Source organism: Gopherus evgoodei, chromosome 7 (assembly GCF_007399415.2).
Source record: "Gopherus evgoodei ecotype Sinaloan lineage chromosome 7, rGopEvg1_v1.p, whole genome shotgun sequence".
Classification (NCBI taxonomy): domain Eukaryota; kingdom Metazoa; phylum Chordata; order Testudines; family Testudinidae; genus Gopherus; species Gopherus evgoodei.
The window spans coordinates 98,715,257-98,738,405 of NC_044328.1; the positions used below are offsets into that span (position 1 = coordinate 98,715,257).

The following is a 23,149-nucleotide window of genomic DNA, read 5'->3' on the forward strand; positions in this document are numbered from 1 at the left end:
CAGCACTTGAGGCAGCTTCTTTAGGGTGTGGAAACTGCTATCTACATAGTCCCCAGCACCCCTGCAGGAGCCTTCCTGCCTCTGACCCCCATCATCCCCATGTGGGGAAGAGTGTGGTGCATAATGGGAAAATGCAGTTTATACTGGAAGCCCAGCCTAGAGGAGAATGGGTGCATGAGACACTCAAACTACATCACCCATGATGCACCAGTCAGGGATTCTCAAGATGCATTCCCTTCCCATCTACAAGAAGGAAGACTATGGTGAATCATGGGAGATATAGTCTGGCAAGGGCACCCATCTCACAGAGAAAACAGGCTCAGGAGGCTGCCAAACTACATCTCCCATAAGGCACTGAAGTGACATTTCAAAATCAAAATACTTAGATTTTTGCTGAAAATATCAACGCTTTCTGGAGGGAGAAACATGCCCCCCGCCCCTATTTCCAGAGGAGCTCCAGCCCTGACTCCATGGGGTGGTTGGTGTGCAGGAATCACGGACATGGAGAAACGGGAATTTCTTAGTGTGGCTGAGTACATTTCTTAGTACATTTACAAAATGTACAGAAGGCCACAGGAAGAAATGCAGGAAATCTCACCTAGGCACCCACCCCCCACACACATCCTGTCCCTGCTGCCTGGGGTCTCATACCCAACACAGAAGGGTCACTCCAAACTCCAGCCCCATTTATGAATGTTGCAGTTTGGATCCAGCTACCCCACCTCCTGTACAACCTCGCTGAGCTGCCTAGCTGCCCCCCAACTCCCTGCACCTAATAGGGCACCCTCGACACCTTCAGAGCCCCCAAGCCCTTCTCCCCACTCCGCTCAATTTGCCCCAAAGGGGGTCGGAGCATCAGTTCCGCCACAGGATCCAATCCAAGCCCAGCTTGGTAGTGGCTCATCAGCAGCTATGAAATCTGTTGGCTGGGTCTCAGCTCACAGGAGGACAGAAACCTGCATCTCATGAACCATCATTGCTGGCTGGATGGGCCACAGATGCAGAGCTCCCCTCCTCCAGTAGGGAGGGTCACTTTAGAGGCGTGGATGTCAGGCCAATATACACCACCAGTTCACAGCCCCACCAGGCCGGAGGAGGGGTGGGTGTCAGGCCAAAATACACCACCAGAGGGAGCCAGTTCACAGTCACACCAGGCCGGAGGAGGGGCAGGTGTCAGGTCAATACACACCACCCACAGGAGGCAGTTTAAAGCCCCACCTGGCTGGAAGGCGGGGCGGGTGTCAGGCCAATATACACCAGCAAGGGGAGCCGGTACAGTTACACTTAGCAGCGTTGTTCAGGGAGGTGTCTCCCTGCTCTGTCCATGCCCCACAGGCTGCCTGCATGTGTGGCGTAGGTCCCCCACTAGGGGGCAGCTCAGTGGCACAACTCAGAAGCCCCCACCCCCCCATTTGCCCTGTCTCTTTGAGGGGGCTGATTCCTAAGTTGCAAAGGGAGCAGCAGGTGGCTCCTCCCCTCATGTGGGCCCTTTGGTGCACTGGCGGGGCCAGGACTAGGGGCTCTGAGGGCAGGGAAGGCTGCTCAGATCCTGGTTGAGTGGACAATGTGAGCCATGGTCTCCTCGGCGATTGCCTCCTTGCCTTTCCTCCTGGCTCTGGAACAAAAGAGGGAGGGAGTGACAAGGATGGAAAGGGCAGGTGGGAAGGGATTGATGGGGAAGGAAAAGAGGTTTGCAGGGGGAAAGTGCAGCGGGAGATGTACCCCAGCAGCCTGTTCTCCACCTCTTCTATGGTGTCCAGCAGAGGGACGTTGTGCATCTCTGGCAGGAAGCCGGCGACAATGCCGGACACGACGGGAGCCACCCCAAATATCACCAGCAGCAGGAAGGGAAATTGCTGCCTGGCCACCAGCACCACCGGGGCCACCATGCTGCCCAGACGAGCCATCATGGTGACGAAGCCAGTGCCTGTCTGCCTGCCAGACACAGTGCGCTGTGAGAGATAACAATAACAGCATGCCCCGCACACAGATGCAGCCACCTCTGGGGTGGAGCACAGAGGCTGTTGTTACAGGGAGCCCTTGCCCGATACTGAGGCAGCCACCTCTGGGGTGGGGCACAGGGGCTGTTTATACAGAGATCCCTCACTCAGTGCTGAGATGCAGCCGCCCCTGGGGAGGGGCACAGGGCCTGTTTATACAATCACAGAGATGGGGAATCCCAGTCCTGATTTTACCTGACAGCAGTTGGGAAGAGCTCTTCTTCTTACAGGTAGGAGCAGACAGAGGAGGCAGCCAGGCATCCTTTTCCCAGCACCACCAGAGCCAGTCGCACCATCAGCATCTCTGGAGAGGGGAGAGATGGGGATGTGGAACTGGCCTTCCCAGAGATCACAAAGCCCAGTGCACATTTTAGTCACGGCAGTCCCATGTCACAGCTGTCACATGGGCCATACAAAATATCACGGCAGCATTTCACTGTGGGGAAACTGAGGCATGGGGCTGCATGGGTGAAGTGGCTTGTCGAGGTAGAGCCATGAATAAAATCCAGGAGTGCTGACTCCCAGCTGCTGACCCTGTTCCAATCACCAGACCCTACTCCCCTTCCAGGACTGGGGATAGAACCCAGGAATCCCAATTCCCAGCCCCACTCTCTCACTCTAACCCCTGAGCCATCTCTCCTGAAGATCATGGGACAGGAGACTCTTGGCAGAGCTATGTCACAAGGGCTTCCACCACTTCCTAGCTCAGTGGGACCAACCTGGCTCCCATCACTGCTGGAGGTTGAGTGGGCCGAGAACCTGGGGTTCAGAGGGCTCCTTACCTCTGGGCATAGGGATGTTCCCCAGGAGAAAGACTCCGGCCAGGATGAGGGAGCTGGCCTGGATGGCTCAGTGTCCAAAGTAGCTCAGGGCCAGAGCACAGGCCATCTTGGCCAGAATGTCAATGGCCCCGAAGAATGTCTGCACCAGGAAGATGTCCAGGCCAAAGGTTGGCAGGTCCATGGAGAGCCCAAAGTAGGCCAGGTTGGTAGAGAAGCTGCTGAGCAGAGTGGAGATGAGTCAGAGGGCAGGACTCACAGGTGACATGGAGAGCTCAGCGAGGTTGTGACAGAAGGGGTATAAACAACCCATCCATCCTTCTAGATACATCTGTGTCCATCCCTCCCGCCGTCCATCCCCCTAGATACATCTGTGTCCAATCCTCCCCCATCCATGCTCCGAGATCAGTCTGTTTCCACCCTTCCCCTTGTCCATCCTCCTAGATAGATCTGTGTCCGTCCCTCCCGCTGCCCATCCGCCTAGATGCATCTGTATCCATCCTTCCCCATCCATCCTCCTAGATACATCTGTGTCCGTTCCTCCCGCCATCCATCCCCCTAAATACATCTGTGTCCATCCCTCCCCCCGTCCATCCTCACAGATGTGTCCCTCTGTCCATCCTTCCATCCCTCCTCAGAGATTTAGTTGTGTCCATCCATCCATACACCCATCCTCGCAGAGGGATCTGAGTCCCTCATACCCTCCAGCCCCTCCTTAGATGCAAGAAGATATATCTGTGTCCATCCATCCTCATTACTAAATCCTGACTATCCTGACATTGGACTATCTGTCCATCCCTCCCTCTCCACATGGATCCTCTTCTCCTTTTCTGTCTATCAATCACCACAGCTGACCTTCTATCCAGTTCCAACCTACCCCTCCACCCAGCACCATCTAGCTGTGCCCCGATAGGTACCCTTATCCCACGGTGAACATATGTCTCTGACCATCCCCTCTGGGGAGCAGGAGGGTCACTCCCTGGTGCTGGAGGCTCTGAGCTGCAGGCTGGCTGGGCAGAAGGCCCTTACCTGACACTCATGAGGCAGCAGGAGATGCGTCTCATGGCTGGTGTGCGGAAGAGGCGAAGGCAGGAGCAGGTGCTTTTCCCAGTGGGGCTGCCTCCGACCTTCTCCAACATCTAGGAGAGAGAAGGTGGCTCAGCAGTGCCCTGGCCGCTCAGGGCCCCAGGCGAGGAGGAGGCTGGATACGGACTTGCCCCTTCCCTTGGCCCTACAGGCCAGCCCCAGAGCCCTACCCCACCTCTTGCCCTAACTGAGACCCTCGCAGGGCTGAGGCTGGGGGGCAGGAGCTTAGACTCATAGACTCATAGACTCTAGGACTGGAAGGGACCTCGAGAGGTCATCGAGTCCAGTCCCCTGCCCTCATGGCAGGACCAAATACTGTCTAAACCATCCCTAATAGACATTTATCTAACCTACTCTTAAATATCTCCAGCGATGGAGATTCCACAACTTCCCTAGGCAATCTATTCCAGTGTTTAACTACCCTGACAGTTAGGAACTTTTTCCTAATGTCCAACCTAAATCTTCCTTGCTGCAGTTTAAGCCCATTGCTTCTTGTTCTATCATTGGAGGCTAAGGTGAACAAGTTTTCTCCCTCCTCCTGATGACACCCTTTTAGATACCTGAAAACTGATATCAGGTCCCCTCTCAGTTTTCTCTTTTCCAAACTAAACAAACCCAATTCCTTCAGCCTTCCTTCATAGGTCATGTTCTCAAGACCTTTAATCATTCTTGTTGCTCTTCTCTGGACCCTCTCCAATTTCTCCACATCTTTCTTGAAATAGCACGAGACCCCAACCATGGCTTCTGTCCTTGGTGTCTACCCTGGGAGCCTGGCCACTGGGAGAGAGTATTGTGGGGGGAGGGCAAATCTCAGCCCTGAATGTTGGGAGAGGGCCAGCACCAAAGCAACAGATTGAGGGAGGGAGGTAAGGAGGGAGGGAGGGATGTGTGTGGGGAGGGAGGGATGGACAGGTATGTGTGAGTAAGGAGGAATGGATGGATGTGTGTGGTGAGGGAGGGCTGGATGGGTGTGTGTGGGGAGGGAGGGACAGAGGGATGGCTGAGTTTGTGTGTGGGGAGGGAGGTATGGACGTGTGTGTGTGAGGGAGAGATGGATGGGTGTGTGTGGGGAGGGAGGAAGGACAGTTGTGTGTGGATAAGGAAGAATGGATGGGTGTGTGTGGGGAGGGATGGAGGACAGGTATGTGTGGGTAAGAAGGAATGGATGGATGTGTGTGGGGAGGGAGGGAAGGAGGGATGGATGTGTTTGGGAGGGAGGGACAGAGGGATGGCCGAGTGTGTGTGCGGGGATGGAGGTATGGACATGCGTGTGAGGGAGAGATGGACGGGTGTGTGCGGGGAGGGAGGGAGGGATTAGTGTATGTGGAAGGGAGAGATAGATGGTGTGTATGGGAGGGATGGGGGGTGTATGTGGGGAGGCAGGGATGGATGGGTGTATGTGGGAATGAAAGGATGCATGGCTGTGGGGGGTGTGTGGAAGGGATGGATGGGTGTGCATGGGGAGGGAGGGACAGAGGGATGGACGGGTGTGCAGGAGAGAGGGATGGAAGAATGGATAGGTGTGTGTGGGGAGGGACAGATGGATGGATATGGTTGGGGAAGGAGGGGTGGACATGTGTGTGTGGGGAGGGAGGGGTGGGCGGGTGTGTGTGGGGAGGGAGGGGTGGGCGGGTGTATGTGGAGCGGGAGGGATGAACAGGTGTGTGTGGGGATGGAGGGATGGATGGGTGTGTGTGGATAAGGAGGGATGGATGGATGTGTGTGGGGAGGGAGAGATGGACGGATATGGTTAGCGAGGGACAGAGGATGGGCGTGTGGGGGGAGGGAGCGGTGGACGAGTGTGTGTGGTGAGGGAGGGATGGACGGATGTGTATAGGGAGGGAGGGATGTGGATGTATATGTTTGGGGAGGGACGGCGAACGGATGTGTGGGGAGGGAGGGATAGACGGATATGGTTGGGGAGGGACAGAGGACGGGTGTGTGTGGATAAGGAGGGATGCGCGGGAGTGTGTGGGGATGGAGACATGGGTGGGGGTGTGTGGGGAAGGCGGGATGGACGGACACGTGAGTGTGCACAGAACTGGATGGTTGGAGAGATTAAGCCCTTTCAACCCTAGACTGGATCAGGGCTCTCGCCCCATGTGATGTGCGCCTCTTGCCCTCATTCCTTTGCCCCCCCAGCTCCATGCCCCACAAAGGAACTTCTACCCACCTCACTGCCCCCACTGTGTTTGGAAGGGGGGGCTCCTCTCTGGACAAGATCCTGCCCCCTTTCGGCTTTCCCAGCTCCCAGTGCCATGCAAGCGAGGAGGTGGGCCAGGTGCCAATCCAACTGGGGCTTCCCCAAGGACCTCCGATCCCCCTCGCCAGGGCCAGCCCCAGCTGGGTATCAGGGCTGGGACATGCTGTGACCCCCTAGGGGTCAAAAGGCACCATCTCACCTCCAAGGAGATGCTGTCCCCGTCCAGCTGCTTCTGGTTGATCCGGGCCACCCGTTGCAGGTTGCTCAGCGCCATTGCAGGCCTGTGGTTGACAATGAGCCAGCGTGTAGACTCTGGGATCCACCTGGGGAGGGGAAGAGCCGGGACGCCACTCAGACAGGGCTGATCCCTGGGGGATCTCAAAGCACTTTTCTGTCATTTCTTCAGCCCCCTATTTTATGGAGGGGGAAACTGAGCCATGCAGGGGATGTGATTTTGCCCCACCAAGGTCACAGAGTTAAGCAGTGGCCAAGCTGGGAATAGAACACAGTCCTCTCCCCTGCTCTTACCACAAGACCTCACTCCCTTCCCAAAGCAGAAAGTAGGACCCAGGAGTACTGGCTCCCAGCCCCCTGCTCTCACCACTGGACCCCACTCCTCTCCAAGGCCCTTCTGGGGATGGGGGACTCACAAGGTGCAGAGGAAGAAGATGAAGAGGGGGGTGGAAATGGCCAGCTGCAGCCAGCGGCAGTCCCGGATGCCGTAGGCCAGGCCAGCCAGCACCACTTGGCCTGCCGTGCTGCAGTAACTCAGCCATGTCAGCACTAGGGCACGGGACTTGGTTGGGACCCATTCCAGACATGGGCAGGGGCAGAGGGATGCAACATCTGAGCTGGGGGATGACTCCTGAGCTTCTTTCTCAGTCCAAGCCCCTCCCCACACCCATCACTCATGGGCCTCAGCCCAGACCAGCCTTAGGGATGGAGTGGCTCATTTTTGTAGTCCTTTCAGGCTCCCCACTCGTATTGTGTATTGTGATGTCACTGTGTCACATTCTGATATCACATTGTGATTAGCTGTGTGATGTCATAATGCTGCACCATGTTGTTACAATGCCATTGCACCCCAGAAAAATATCAATAACTGGCACGGATAAAAGCCAGTGAGGCATTGTCAAGACATCACCCAATTGCACTAGAATGTCCTCCCGGTGGTAGTGCAGAAATGTCACCCTGGCAGCACATGCAAAGTGCCCTCGCTGTGGTACAGCAACACAAGCTTGTGTCCATATGTTGCTGAAACATCGAGCACAACATAATGATAACCCAGGCAGCAGCATGGCCCATGGAGGGGATGCTTTGGTATCTTATAGTCTCCCCAAATTCTCCTGGCAGCTGCCAAAATCCCACAAACTGAATCTTCCACAGAGAAAGCGGGAAGATTGTGGAGAATCCACGATGGGCAGCAGCTTCAGCTGTGGTTAGACAATTCCTTTCCTATACTTGTTCTGTGTTTGTACAGCTCCTAGCACAATTGGGGCCTGGTCCATGATTGCAACTCCTAGAGCTACTTCAGTACAGAAAACAAATAACAATAGTGTGACATTCTATACCTTGGGGGAGTGTACTGTAACCCCCATATTCCTCATTTTCATATAATCGTGATCTTACATATAAAGCATGCCTTGTAAGGTATCAGGGGAAAGGTTATGATCTGCTGAAAGTCATTTCTCTATCCATATATGCGCATCATTAATGCATATGAAGTTATGAGAATTGTGTTGTATGGTAGTCACTAAAACATGCTGTGAATTGCGGAGTCAGCCAGATATTAGCTCCCCAGAGGCAACAGGCGGGGTGTCAAACAAGCCATCAAGAGCCATTGTCCAGCAAGGGAACTACAATGCAGTGACTCACCTTCATGAGGCCACACCAGGGAATTGCTCAACCTTGCCTGGGGAGACTCAGCAATACCCCCCTGACATGCCTGGACATGTGCTCCCCAAACACATGGACTGAGTGTATAAAACAGACAGAGTGGACACATACTGGGCCCTTCTCCTGCCCACACCTTCTCTGGAAGCAACTAAGACACTGAGAAGAAGACAAGACTCCAACAGAGGAGATTGGCCCAAGTTTAAGGAACAAACTGTATAATAAGGACTGCAATATCCAATGGGGTGAGAAAAACTGCTTAATCTAGATGTTGCTCAGTCTAATAGGGTTGAGAGTTTAGACTGTGTGCTTATATTTTATTTAATTTGGTAACCACTCTGACTTTTTGCCTTAATATCACTTAAAATCTATCTTTGTAGTTAATAAATTTGTTTGTTTATTCTACCTGAAGCAGTGTGTTTGGTTTGAAGTGTGTCAGAGACGCCCTTTGGGATAAAAAGTCTGGTTCATATCAATTTATTTGTTAAATTGATGAACTCATATAAGATTGCAGCATCCAGTGGGCATAACTGGACACTGCAAGAAGGAAGTTCCTAGGGTTGTGTCTGGGACTGGAGATATTGGTTAGTGTCATTCGGTTGCACAATCCAAGGAGCAGATTACGTGCTAAAGGCTGTGGTGAACTGCCGAGGAGTGGTGGTTCTCACAGCAGAGCAGGGTAAGGTTGGCTCCCAGCGTCAAGGATTGGAGTGACATAGCAGATCACCGGTCCGGATAACACCAAAGGGGAACGCCACAGTCATCTTATTTTCTAACAATAATAATCTTATTTTCCATCTGCCTCCAACAGGCAACTCCACAGGCTCCTCAGCAATCACAAAATCAGTGGCCAGAAGGGAACAATCAATCCAACATTTCAGGTACTGTTCCAGGTCTCAATGGGCAGTACTCTCTGGATTATGGGGAAATTCGGAAAACCAGAAGAGCCCAGTTTCCACTACAATAAGGCCAATTTGGTGCAGCAAGCAGAGGAAGCTCTGTGAAGCCACCGGCTGCTGCTTAGGAAAATTACAAGCAGTAACATGATGCTGTTCTTTCTCATCAAGTGTACTGCCTGGCCTCCACCAGCAACGAAATCATAATGTACAGCACCTAGCACAATGGAGCCCTGGCCTGTAAGTGGGGATCCTAGGCACAGCTGAAATGCAAATCCCAAATACCAATGTGAACTTCTGAATACCCACACCCACTGTGAGGGTTTGTGAGCTGTGACGGAGTGATCAAAGGGCATCAGCACTGAATGGCTGTCTCCCGGGGAAACAATTGCTCTTCCCAGAAGCCTGAACACACGGCTGCACCTGATCCACAGGGGCAGAGACTGTGCTTCTCCCAGCCAGAGGGTGGCATTTCCATGGCCACAGACACAACACAAGGCCCAGAAGGAACGCTTGCCTCCACAAAGGGCAGGGAACAAACCCAGGGCCTTGTAAAGGGGGCTGAAGTGCAGGAATTTGCTGTTTTCCATAGACCTGTAACTCTCCAACACTTTAAGAGAGAGAGTGTATATGTGTGTTTGCATGTGTTTGCGTGTGTGTGCACGTGCATCCCTGCTGCCCACAGCCGGAGGGAATGAGCCCTGCTTTGTGTGCAAGCACACACGCATGCATAAGAAATTCCTTTGCTAAGTGTGTGCATTCCCTCCTTTGCTGCTGAGTTATCCCTGAAAAGTGTAACTAGGAAAACCAAGGCTCCCACAGCTAGGTAGACTCCAGGAGAGAAATAGATAAACAACTTGGGGACTCGGGAGGACTGGGGCACTGTTTCCAGGGTATAGACAGCTGAAGCCCCACTGCTCAAGAAGGGTGTCAGAAATGGGGTATAACCCTGGGAGACCGAGCGCAGGGACAGGGATCAGACTCAGACATAGGGGGCTGAGCAGGAGAGATCCAGCAGTTGGAGCCCCTCACAACAAACCAGTGCCCATTTTGAAACCAGGACTGGACAAGTTTGTGACCCCAGAGTATTAGCAGGTGGCTGTCCCACCTGGCTACTTAACATAGCAAACACACACTGCATACGGTCCATACAGTCCCCAGGCTTGGACCATTGCAGTCAGTACTACTTCAGGAGGAAGAGCATCCCATTGATTCCTCAGCATGGCTTCTAGTCAGCTGATGATGCTATGGCAGGGGGAGTGTCACCAGACGGTGCTGTCACACATAGCCTTACAGGTTATTTTCCCCAGCCTTGAGTCTTTGAAGCCACATTGTATCACTGTTGGTTTTGTGATATAAATATTTTCTTTCCAGATGTGCTGCTGTTGCAAGCAGCAAGAGAATCTGCTCTTTGCTTGAATCTTTTTAAACCGCATCAGTTCTGGGGGGCAGAGTAGCTCCCTGGGAACTGGGCATGGGTGTTTGGGTGGAGTTTACAAAAAAAGGGATTGTCTGTAGCTCTGTTTGTGTCCATCTCTGTTCCAGGACTGGTGCATATAGCACAGGGGATAAACAGGCTACACTAAGAAAATACCGACTGATTCTGTCTCCCTTCTCCTCTGATAGGAAACCAACGTACAAGGTTCTGACCCCAGCTATGGCCGATGGGCAGCAATATTAAATAGGTGCATTTCAACAGAGGTCACACAGAAGGCTTTCCATGTCAAAACCCTTTCTAGCAAAGGGGATTTTCTATAAAGCTAGTGGATATGGAGAAAGGTTAAGTATACAGAATAAAACACCGTCATGTTAATATGTGCTAAGCAAATTGATTCAAAGTCCAGTCTACTAATTCTCCCCCAGCATTTGCCAGTCCCTGATGAGCCATGTGTAAATCAGTTGTGAAAAGCACTGCAAGCAGGTCAATTCCATGGTAGTATTAGATATGTGCCGGAAAGAGTTAACTAGCTCTCTAAGGGTTTACAGTCAGCCTAGTGGGAAGAAATGTCTCCCCTCTTCATCCTGTGGCAAATGAACTCCAAAAAACTGAAAATCCAAGCTGCAGAATCCCAGATAAAAAGGACCTTTTCAAGATTTTGCTTCTGTGATAAAAGGCTGGTTGTCTGGTTCTATCTCTATCTAGTTCTGTAGTGGGGCCTATCATGCTAGTATCTGAGCCTCCCATAGATTGATAGATTTAGCCCCATAGCCCCCACGGGGCAGGGAAGCATCATTAGCCCCACTTTACAGATGGGGAAATTGAGCACTGAGCGACGAAGTGACACGTCCCAGGTCACACAGGGAGTCAGGATTTGAAGTCAGGTCTCCAGAGTCCAGTCCAGTGCCTGACACAAGAGCCTGTGTTTAAAATTTGGTTTTCTTGGTTCCCCTGGCTTCTTTCCTCAGTTCTTCTTTCTTGCTCCTTTTCTTCCTTGCTCTGAAAACAAAGGGAGAAAAGAAGAACAAAAGCACCAAACAGCTGAATCATTAAAAAGAACAATTCATAATGAATTACTCTGTCTTTTCATCCAAGGCTAGTGTAAAGTGTTTAAGATCTGTCCTTCTATCCATCCCCGTATACACCTCCTAGATAGCAAGCTATCCATCCACTCCTAGATAGCAAGCTATCCATCCATCGCCATGCACACACACCCCCAGTTATCTCAAATACCCCAGCTATCTATCCAGCCATACCCATACAGACCACCCTTCTATCCATCCACACACAATGCATCCATCTATCTATCATATATTCACACACCCGTGTCCATGTACACACACACTCATGTTCGCGCACATACACTCAGGCTCAGACACACCCAATCCTGCCTCCGCCCTCACACAGTGCCCATCATACTCACCTGTGCTCCACCTGCTTCATCGTGTGGGCTAGTGGAGCCCCCAAGGTCTCTGGTAAGCAATTGACCAGGATGCCAGCTGTGATGGGTACTGCCCCAAACAGGAGCAGGGGCAGGAAGGAGACAAAGGCCTGGGTCATCTCCACCATGGGGGCTGCCACCGCTCCCAGCCAGGCCATCATGAAGGTGACCCCCATCCCTGTCTGCCTGGGGAGAAAGAGAAGCCACAGAGAACCGAGCAATCCCATTAAGGCTGGATACATTATAAAAATAAGCAGATGGTATAATTTGCATATTTTATGAATAAGTAACTCTTTATTTGCATAACCCCCTTGCAGTCAAGTCCATTCATTCCCACTCCAGACCCATCAGTTCTCAGCTCCACCTCCCCATTGGACACATAAATACATCACTGGCCCGCTCCCTCCATCAAGAGCTGCCCCAGGCACAGCTCCAGGGCTCCCCCACTGGGACACTGAAGCAGCTGCTTTAGACCCCAGGTGGGGGAAGCTGAAATCAGGAGTGTCCCAGCCAAATGGCGAGGCTCAGTAGGATTTCCCCCAGCAGGACCGGAGGGCGCAGATGATTGGAGACATCCACAGAGCTCAACCATGTCCCAGCTGAGGAGGGACTGGAATGGCTAGCTGAATGAGGGAGGAATCCCAGGGAGGGACACCTTGGACCTGAGCAATGGGACCCTTAGGCTGGGCCTCAGGGCATCATTCCTCACCGTGCGGGGGGTATTAGATTGAACATCTCAAGTCACTAGGCTCCCAGCCCTGCTCCCTGTGCTTCAGGCAATGCTGCCTCCATTGATGCTGTCCAGCAGAGGGCGCCACCCCACTCACCTGATGACAGTGGGGTAGAGCTCAGTGGTGTACAGGTAGGAGCAGCTGGCGGAGGAGGAGAAGAGCCCTTTTCCCAGGACAGTCAGGGTAATCAGCAGCACCTCCATGTCTAGGGGGAGAGAGGGGAGGAGGACCCAGAATGCATCAGGCTGAGAAGAGCCCCCACCCCAATGTGCTGTATCCCCTTTTGCTCTGGGGGTGCCTATCACTAACTCAGAGACCCAGCCCTGGGTGATGGGCAGCCCAGGACCAAACCTGCCACGCTGGTGTTTCATGGTGCCATAGCTGGGCAGGGGCACCGGTCACTTACAGTCCCCTGGGCCACCTGTAGGGCTACAATCTCGGCCACTGGCCAAACCTCCTTCCCACCACCAAAGCCACCCAGCTTCCACCGCATCATCAAAGGCTCAGTTTTCTGCACAGCAGGGAGGACGGGATACCAGGCTGGATGGGCCCATTGGTCTGATCTGAGATGGCAGAGAGTGGGGGCTACCGGGTCTGATCTGGGCTGCACTGCATGCTGGTGAAGTCCAGAGCAGCGGGGAATGCTATGCTGACTTGGCCGAATGCCCTGGACTCACCCTGCGGCACGGGGACGCTGGCCAGGATGAAGAGTCCCCCCAGGACCAGGCAGGCGGCCTGCATGAGCCGGCGCCCCAGGCGGTTGGCGATGACAGCCACCACCATGCGGAAGGGCATGTCCACAGCGCCAAAGATAAGCTGCACCAGGAAGATGCTGATGCCCTCGAAGCGCTGCAGGTCAAGGGCCAGGTGGAAGAAAGAGAAGCTGTTGGAGAACCTGTTGGATGGGACGGGGAGAACTGAGGTGAGGGGGGGCTCAAATGGGGAGAGAGTCTAGCTGTCTCCCAGCCCCATTCCCCTCTGTTTGTCTCTCCCTCTCTCTTCCGTCTGTCTCCCCTTGATCTCTGTCTCTCCCCGTCCTCTGGTCTGTCTGGTTCTCCCTCCCCATTTCTGTCTGTCTTTGTCTCCAGCTGCTGGGGGGTGGGAGGGGAGAGAGACTTTCCTGTTCACATGGGGGGGATCCCCACAGGGTTTTGGTGACACCCACATTTACTTACAGGGGGTTCTCCCACTGGAGAAACTCCCTGCCTAATTACAAACCCAGACACTTGGGGGCCAAAGCAAAACTGAGCCTCCCCCATGCCTTCTCTTAGCTTAAGTCAGTGCTGTGGGGATAAACACTCTGCTCCCATCCTGACCATGGAATCCTCTGGGGGAGTAAACAGCATGGGGACTAGAACTCAGTTCCTCCTGCCATCTGAGCCCCAAGGGGAATCCTTCTCCTCAGCCAGCAGTACAGGGGCTCTGACACACAGCTGACCCTAAATCTCGTCCCTGGCTACCTAAGCCTGAGGGGAATCCCCGTGCTCTGCCCCTAAGCCTCACCTCCTGCCATCTTAGCCCCAGGGGAATCCCCTCCTCTGCTCCTTAGTCTCACCTCGTGCTGTCTAAGCCCCTGCTTGGCCAGCAGTATAGGGGCTCTGACACACAGCTGCCCCAAAGCCTTGCCCCCTGCCATCTAAGTCCACAGAAATCCCACTCAACAGGAGACAATGGTGCAATCACCCTCCCCAGTCAGTTCATCGCACTAGTATTGTTAGCCTGGGGGGATACTTATAGGGGCAAGGGGAGCCCCTTACCAGGCCAGCATGAGGCAGCAGGTGACCCCACACATGGGCGCTGTCCGGAACAGCTCCAGGGCAGAGTGCTGGGAGGTCCCTGAGCTCTCTTCCTCCTGCTTCAGTGTCTGGGGAGGGAGACAAGGTTGGAGCTGAGAGCAGGGTAGAAAAATCACACCTCTTCTCCAGAGAGGGAGATGGGCAGAGCCAGGCAGAGAGAACCCTGGGGCTTGACATCCAGCCCCACAATCGCTAACCACTAGACCCCACTCCCCTCACAGAGCCAGGCATAGAACCCAAGAGCTCAGACTCCCAGCCACCCCATCTCTAGCCACTAGACCCCACAGTGTACCCTGTGCCCCATACCTCCAGGGAGATGCCCTCCCCCTCCAGCTTCTCGCCATTGATCTGGGCCACCCATCGCAGGTTCCTCAGCGCCTTCTCGGGCCTGTGGTTGACGATGAGCCAGTGTGCAGACTCTGGGATCCACCTGGGGAGAGGGTGGGGGGGTTGGACTGGGGCTGAGAGAGAGAGAGGAGGGCATAGTGCCTGCTGAAGACTGGGCACCCATGTCCCCAGGGCTCTGGGCAACAGATCTGGGATTTTGTGCTTCCCTGACAATTGGTCTATCAGGGGAACAGGGTTACAGGGTCTCCATTTGGACCAAGCGACAGGCTACCGCTGCCATGGGGTCTGGGCCCCCTCTGGGCTCCCAGACACAGGGTCCTGCAGCTCCTGAGCCCATAATGCCACCCCTGCCTGAAGCTGTGGCTCCCTGTGGATATGTGCTCCTCAGCCCCAAGGGCACCTACCAGCTGTAGAGGAAGAAGAGGAAGAAGGGCACTGAGGATGCCAGCTGCAGCTGGCGCCAGTCACGGATGGCGTATGCCAGTCCAGCCAGGAACAGCTGGCCCAGCGTCAGGCTGCAGGAGAGGATGGTGGACACCATGGCCCGGAACTGGGATGGGATCCACTCCAGGGCTGGGGGAAATGGGTAGGATGAGACGCGGCACCCTCCAACCTCACCCTGCCTGCCCAACCTTGGGGAGCAGGGCTTAAGCCCGCACCCCTCTGCGCTGGGTGGGCCCAGAGTGGGGCAGTGGGGGGAGAGCTGCCCCCCATGCACCCACACATAGAGCCTGCCCCCCAGAACCCTCATACACACTTCTCTCCCTCCCTCCCCTCTCCAAACCACCTCCCTCATATTTCCCCCTGCCACACAGCCCCTCACACAGTCCCTTCCACACAAAGCCTCCAATCACAGCTCCCCCACAGCCCACACCACCAGCCCCCCGCATAAATCCCCTCTTACACACATGCCCCTGGCTGCCCCTCATTCTTCACACACCCCCAATACCTCAGGCCCCCACACCCAACCTCACACTCACCCCTCCCATGCCAGCTCCCCACTCACTCAGGCTGGTGCCATTGAGGATGACGCCCGCAGTACTCATGCCGCTGAAAAAGCGGAAGGCGCAGTAGGCTGCCAGGTTGGGGGCGAAGGCGGCGCTGGTGCCCATCACACCCATCTGCAGCAGGGACCAGAGCAGCAGCGCCCGGCGCCCCAGTCTGCATCAGGGGAGACAACACCATTGGAGAAAGGGGGGATACGGGCTGGATGGGCCCATGGGGCTGATGCAGGGTGGAATACTAGGCTGGGCTGATCTAGGGGGGATACTTAGGTGGATGGGCCCATAGGGCTGATGTGTGAGGGGATCCCAGCTGGATTGGCCCATGGGACTGATGTGGGAGGGAGATACCAGGCTGGATGGGCCCATGGCATGATCCAGGGGGGCAGGGAGGGGGGATACTCTTTTACTCACCTATCCGCCAGGCCCCCGAGGACCAGTGCTCCCAGCAGCACCCCCACCATGTAGATGGACTGGGCAAAATCCTTGAGAGTGCGCTGGCCACAGACCAGGTTCCACTGGGGAGGAGTGGAGAGAGGGGTGTGAATCCTGGGGTGCCCCATGGCACTCCGCACTGCTGGGCAAAGGGCTGACTGCATAGTCAGATGGGCTTCATGGATACAGCTGGCACAAAGGGCCAGGAACCACAGCTATGTCTCCTCTGCCCACCTGAACTACCTGAGTCCTGGCTAGTATCTGTACCCTGGCAGCAAGTAGAAGCCAGGGCCCTACTGTGCGAGGCATATGTCCAGCTGAGCCTCCCACATCAGTCAGTGCCCAGCTGTGCCACCCACCACACTTGTGCTGCCCATGCCTGTCTATGACAGGAATCCCCAACTGCGCCATCCATGAGCTCTCCCCATTCCACCTAAGCCCCATCTGAGCCAAACTCTGGTCTCCAAATCCCAGCACCCTCCTGTGCCATCCAAAGCCATTGATGGGTTCTCAGTGCCCATCTGTGCCCCTTCCCCATTTGCCACTGGGTCATCTGAGCTTACCTGCATCTATCTGGACCCACTTGGTCAGAGCCCAGCTGGGACATCCCAGCTGTTCCTCCTGTCCATCCTCACCAGCGCCAGCCCAGCTGCCCCTGCTGCCCATCCCCACCAGTGCCAGCCCAGCTGCCCCTCCAGGCCCATCCCCACCAGTGCCAGCCCACCTGCCCCTGCCCATCTGTGTCACCCAAAACCTCCCTTGCATGCCCACCTGCAGCTCCCATGCCCACCTGAGTCCTGTGACCCCCACACCTTGTGTCCAAGCCTGCCAGCACCCTTCAAATGCCCTCTGCCCCTTTTATGCCCTGTTGATTCCACCACATTCCCATGTACCACCTATTGCTGCTGACAAAGCCCTTAGCCCCACCATGGCCCAGCACTGTCCGTGCAGCCAGGACTGGAGCTGAGATTCCACAGCCCCGCACAAGGGCTGGGGGGACAGGACAGCGTCCCTCCTCCCCTGCCAAATCTGGGGTCTTGAATGATGGGTGGGCCTGGACCAGGGGATCATGGGTTGTTCCAAGTGAGTTACTGTGTAACCCAGTTGGGCATGGGGCAGCTGGCAGCATGACATGTCACGGGGGCACTAAGAACAGGAGAAGGGATTGGCACAGGATCCCCGCCAAGGAAAACACCAGGACTGTCATCCATTATCCCGGCTCTCAGATGGGTGACTCAGGCTGAATTTCTGCTACAGCAGGCTCCTATAGGCTGGCAGGAGGGGCACAGAGTCACAGGTCCTTGGGCAGCACCAGGAGGGGTGTTGCCAAGGCAGAGGTGCCACCCTGTAGAGCAGGACTGAGCCTAGGCGCTGCTCCATGGCACACCAGCGCCTGTTGAAGCCCCCCCCATTCCCTGCAGCACTGCCCCCCCAGCACTGCGCTGGGGTACTGGAGTCAGCACTGCCTGCAAGGAGGCAGTGCCCCCTACTAGGTCCCCCCTCACCCGGCTCCCTAAAGCACAGAGACTCTCAGTGCCATGCGGGGGCCAGCACCAGTTCAGAGGGGAGTGCCCCCTGCTGAGCCACCCAGCTGGCTCCCTGTGGCACGGCATCCCCTACTGCTGGGGTCAGCACTAAGAGCACCCCCTAGGGAGCCACCTCCCTTCTCCCTGCAGTAGCACAATCAGTGCAGACTCCACGGGAAAAGCAGCCCCTAGTGAGCCCCACGCCTGGCTCCCCAGAGAAGCTGAGCACTCTGTCAGGGTCTCCATCCAACTACTGAACTAGCTGGGCCTTAGCTTAGGTGACGAAACCTCTGAGAGGGTATCTCAGGATCTCACTGAGTCATCATGGAGCATGGCCAACCGGGCAGCCTCCAGGCTAGCTCCTCCCACCTCCAGCTGGCTCAGAAGCCCTGCCCTGTGTCACCTCCCGGCTGACATTGACTGCGCAGGCAATGCAAGGGTTCCCTCTAGTGAGTCAGGGCAGCACGGGGGTCCCTGCACTGCAGGGCTGTGAGCACCCACCCTTTGTTCCAGGCCCTGCCAGGGCACAGCCTTGGTCCTGGTTTACAAAGGCATTCATGGATCAGATCATAGCTACAGTGGAGACATCTCCTCCATGTCGGGCTGACCAAGGCAGGGAGCTCCTGCAGGGCCACGGCGACCACAAAGCCCAGGCTAGCTGCCACAGAGATAAGGTGTGGCCAGTCAAGTGGTTCAGGCCCACAGGAGAACTTCCAGAGGACATGCAGCTAAGCCACAGCCCGATAGTCCTGCTGCTTGTTAGATAACACTTTGCCACCAAACTGATCCAACAGCCTCCTACATCAAGCACAGTCTGTAGGCCCCCAAGAGGAAGGAGAGCCAGAGATGCCATGTAGTCCGGTAGACACCTTGCTATGCCAGTCTAATGCATGAGGCAGGCTCGGATACTATGGGTGAGAGCACAAAACCAAGGGGGAGAGGTGGATGGATGGATAGGTGGTTGGATGGGAACATAGATAGATGGGTCAGAGAATGGATAGGTGGCTGGATAGATAACCAGCCTGCAATGTTGTCACAGCTCCAGGTCCCCGCTCCCCTGGAATGATCCCCTCATGCTCCCCTCTGTACCTCCGTGATGATGGTGGAGTTGAAGACACTCCTGTCGTATGCCCATCCATCCAGGCAGGGCTCAGTGGCGTTGGTGCTGGTGCCATTAGGGGCTAGAAGCTGCCACTGTGGGGTGCTGAACCGCAGGCACCTGTCTGGCTCCTGGTTGCCATCCATAGGAACGTAGATCTTCAGCTGGTCTCCAGTCACCTCTGTGGTGGCATTGTCTCCGACCGGGATGTAGCACCAGTGCCTGGGGACAGCAGCTGTGAAGTTCTGTAGGAAGTTATGGGAGGCCACCATGAGCAGAGGGAGGAAGACCAGGGCGACAAGGATGGTTTGGAAGAAGCCCATACGTTGCTCCTTCTCCAGCTGGACATCAGGGGCCATGGAGGCTGTGGGGAAACTTCTTCCTGACTGACTGGTTGCTCTTCTTCTCCAGAGCCCCTGGCTTGTATAGCAGTCAATCTATCTGCCCTAGCCCGGCCTTTGGCCCTGGTAAATCTTTGACCAGCATCAAGGGCAGAGTCAGGTGGGAGGTTGAGAATGTGGAGGAAGTGGGGAAGGGAACAAGGTCCAGCAGAGGACATACTTCTCAGAAGCATTACTCATCTACTAAGGTGCTAGGGAGATATGGCAAGTAGCTGGGTCATGAAATGGGACACAGACTCTTTCCTCTCTAGCGGGTGCTCGCAGCAATCCAATGCCAGGGTGGGGTGCTGGCTTGGTAGGGGCGGTGGGAAATGGGATACTGGGGCATTTCCCTCTAGGGCTTGGGTTCCGATTTGCCTCTGTGACTGATAGTCATTCCTAGGTGATGACTCACATGGTCGGAAGCTGTGGAATCCACTGAGTCCCGATCCAGTTCCCCCACGTCATGGATGCTTCTAAGAGCATGCGGCATTAATGAGTCACAGAGACCCAGCAGGCAACAGACAGGAGTGTTGCATTTGGTCGGAGAGGATTTAACTAGAATGGGAACAGACCCGCAACGCAGCCTTCCCCCTCCCTGGCACTGAACTTTGTGAGTGGGTAGAGCCTAGAGACCAGAATTGAGAATGAGCAAGGTCCTGTACCAGGCCGCCACAGAACCCAACCGAGATCAGGATCCCTATTGTGCCGGGTCCTGTACAGACCCCTACTGAGATAAGGCCCCATTGTGCTGGGCGCTGCACAGACCCCAACCAAGATCAGGGCCCCCATCATGTTGCATGGACACACAGTGAAAGACAGTCCTGGTCCAGAAGACCTGACTATCCAAACAGACCAAAAACAGATTACTCTCACTGTGACAGGTTGGACCCCCCGTCCAGAATGCCACCTGATATGCTGGGGTTCCACTGAGCCCGTTTGTTCCACCAGCCTGGGCTTCCTCACCCTGTCCTTGCTGTGCTAGGCCCTCACACCTTCTCCAGCACACACAGGTAAGACCACACCCAGCTGAAATCAGCTGTGTGGGAGGATTCAGCTCAGGACTTTATCCAGCACTCACGTGCACACCTCCTTTGGGGTGTAAACCCAAAATCACATTGTCTTTCATCGTATAGAGAGATCTGTACAGCCTAAAAATCGCCCCCTCCCTCAATGTGGAGGGAGATATGCACAGCTTCCCTCCCCTCAATATGAATTGCACAAACTGGGTTTTGAAATAAACAAGAAATAAGTTTATTAACTACAAAAGGTAAATTTAACATGATAATAAGGGATAGCAAACAGAACAAAGCAGAAGCAGCAAAGAATCCTGTGGCACCTTATAGACTAACAGACGTTTTGGAGCATGAGCTTTCGTGGGTAAATACCCACTTCCTCAGATGCATGTACAACATAGCAGATTATGTTAGTAAATAAACAAAAACCCAAACTGAGTTTAACACATTAGATGGGTAGGATATAAATTAACACATTCTTACCCTGAGTGATAAACAGGCTGGCAAATTCTTCAAGCACAAGTTGCTTTGGCTTTCCCAGGCTTTCATACACAGGCTAAAAATCCTTCTAGCCTGTGACCATCACTTCCCACAGTTCAGTCCTTGTTCCTCAGGTGTTTCCAGGTGCGTTGTTGTAGAGAGAGTGAGGGCCCCCCCATAATGTCATTTTCCCCCTTTTATATCTTCTCCCTGGGTCAAACAATTCCCATTGTGTAGTGCTATCTCTGAGAGGTTTCTATTGTACACAGTCCCTGGGGGTAATCCTTGTGCTTGTGTGCATTTCTTCAATAAGCCATTAACATTGTTCGGCCTTTTTACTCTTGTACCCTGCTTGTGGGTGTTTTCAACCTCACAGTACCTTTCAGTAACACATACATAGCCAAGCTTCAGAACTTCACATACGACGACAGAACATACAATCCAACAAGATATTACCGTCTAGCGGATCAAGACTTTTAGAATGATACCTCACAAGGTATACTTTGTACAAGACATATCCTAATTACATGACAGTGGTGAACATTGGGGTGCCAGGGTGTCACTCTGGGCACCCCACATCAGTGGCCCCTTTTGTTCAAGGTGTAGCACTATTGGCCAGTCCACATGCTGACGAACAGCTGGGGCTCTGTTTCTGTGTTGCAGGCCATCGCCATTTCGCTTCTGTCAGGGCTCTGCTCTGCTTTGCTTCCACAGCACTCAGCTAGCCCTGTCATTTCTCCAGATGGCAGCCCTGGGGGTGGGCAGTGCGGTATCTCTGTGGGCAGGGGGCATCTCCTACACCCCCAGGAGGGATCAGGGCCAGGAATTCCCCTGCAGGCACCACAAGGAGATCTTCCAGTCCAGGGCCAGCCCAATAGCAAACCTGGGAGATCATCTAAAATCACCCTGGATAAGACCCACATGCACTTCTTACATCCCCCTACAGCCTAAACTGTGGGTCTGTTGATCTATCACTGCACATCCCTCTTCTCTGCCCCACCCCAGCCACTGGGGCACTCATCTCTGCCCCTCCAATCACCCATCTTTGGGGTACCCCCATCTACCCCTCCCTAGCCCTACACCCATTCACTACCTCTTGGCAGTCCTGCCACCCCACATAGGTTGGTGATTACTGTTTGGGATGCCCAGAACAGGAAACTCACCTGGTATCCAGGGGTAGATTGTCCCTTCCAGTCTTCCCCCTAGGGGAGCTAATCTCCTACCACAGCACAGACATAACATGAGGGTGCTCATACCACTAGACATCCGTCGCCCTTCTGCTAGAAGCCAGTACTTGAGGCAGCTTCTTTAGGGTATGGAAACTACTATGTACATAGTCCCCAGCATCCCTGCAGGAGCCTTCCTGCTTCTGACACCCATCATCCCCATGTGGGGAAGAGTGTGGTGCATCATGAGAAAATGCAGTTTATACTGGGAGCCCAGCCTAGAGGAGAATGGGAGCATGAGGCACTCAAACTACATCACCCATGATGCACCAGTCAGGGATTCCCAAGATGCATTCCCTTCCCATCTACAAGAGGGAAGACCATGATGCATCATGGGAGATGTAGTCTGACCAGGGCATCCATCTCACAAAGAAGACAGGAGCAGGAGGCTGCCAAACTACATCTCCCATAAGGCACTGAAGTGGTATTTTAGAATCAAAATGCTTAGATTTTTGCTGAAAATATCAACACTTTCTGGAGGGAGAAACATGCTCCTGCCCTTATTTCCAGAGGAGCTCCAGCCCTGACTCCATGGGGTGGTTGGTGTGCAGGAATCAGGAGCAACGGAAATTTCTTAGTGTGGCTGAGTACATTTCTTAGTACATTTATAAAATTTACAGAAGGCCACAGGAAGAGGTGCAGGAAATCTCACCTAGGCACCTCCCCACACACACACATCCTATCCCTGCTGCCTGGGGGCTCATACCCAACATGGAAGGGTCACTCCAAACTCCAGCCCCATTGATGAACGTTGCAGTTTGGATCCAGCTAGCCCACCTCCTGTACAGCCTCGCTGAGCTGCCTAGCTGCCCCACAACTCCCTGCACCTAATAGGGCACCCTTGACACCTTCAGAGCCCCCAAGTCCTTCTCCCCACTCTGCTCAATTTGTCCCAAAGGGGGTCAGAGCATCAGTTTGGCCACAGGATCCAATCCAAGCCCAGCTTGGTAGTGGCTCATCAGCAGCTATGAAATCTGTTGGCTGGGTCTCAGCTCACAGGAGGACAGAAACCTGCATCTCATGAACCATCATTGCTGGCTGGATGGGCCACAGATGCGGAGCTCCCCTCCCCCAGTAGGGGGGGGTCACTTTAGAGGGGTGGATGTCAGGCCAATATACACCACCAGTTCACAGCCCCATCAAGCCGGAGGAGGGGTGGGTGTCAGGCCAAAATACACCACCAGAGGGAGCCAGTTCACAGTCACACCAGGCCGGAGGAGGGGCAGGTGTCAGGCCAATACACACCACCCACAGGCGACAGTTTAAAGCCCCACCTGGCTGGAAGGCAGGGCGGGTGTCAGGCCAATATACACCAGCAAGGGGGGCCGGTACAGTTACACTTGGCAGTGTTGTTCGGGGAGGTGTCTCCCTGCTC

The 23,149-nt window shown here is 54.5% G+C and overlaps 1 protein-coding gene across 1 annotated transcript; it reads right to left on the reverse strand.

Annotated features, from left to right (window-relative positions):
• Positions 1-11,221: 11,221 nt before the first annotated feature.
• Positions 11,222-19,031, reverse strand: LOC115654629 (solute carrier family 22 member 6-B-like). The gene is made up of 10 exons (XM_030569157.1): positions 18,663-19,031; positions 16,027-16,130; positions 15,618-15,772; positions 15,016-15,184; positions 14,570-14,693; positions 14,225-14,331; positions 13,145-13,362; positions 12,564-12,672; positions 11,719-11,922; positions 11,222-11,294 (listed from the first exon to the last, which is right to left on the reverse strand). The coding sequence occupies exons 1-10, from the start codon at positions 19,029-19,031 to the stop codon at positions 11,222-11,224; spliced, it is 1,632 nt and encodes a 543-aa protein (XP_030425017.1).
• Positions 19,032-23,149: the final 4,118 nt, after the last annotated feature.

Excerpts from the sequence above, each read along its gene's own strand:
- LOC115654629 (XM_030569157.1), bottom strand. The coding sequence starts at position 19,031 with ATGGCCCCTGATGTCCAGCTGGAGAAGGAGCAACGTATGGGCTTCTTC. Across the intron at positions 14,332-14,569 it reads GGGAGGGCATCTCCCTGGAG|ACACTGAAGCAGGAGGAAGA; the intron begins GTATGGGGCACA and ends CTCCCTCCCCAG. Across the intron at positions 11,923-12,563 it reads CTCTACCCCACTGTCATCAG|GCAGACAGGGATGGGGGTCA; the intron begins GTGAGTGGGGTG and ends CTTTCTCCCCAG.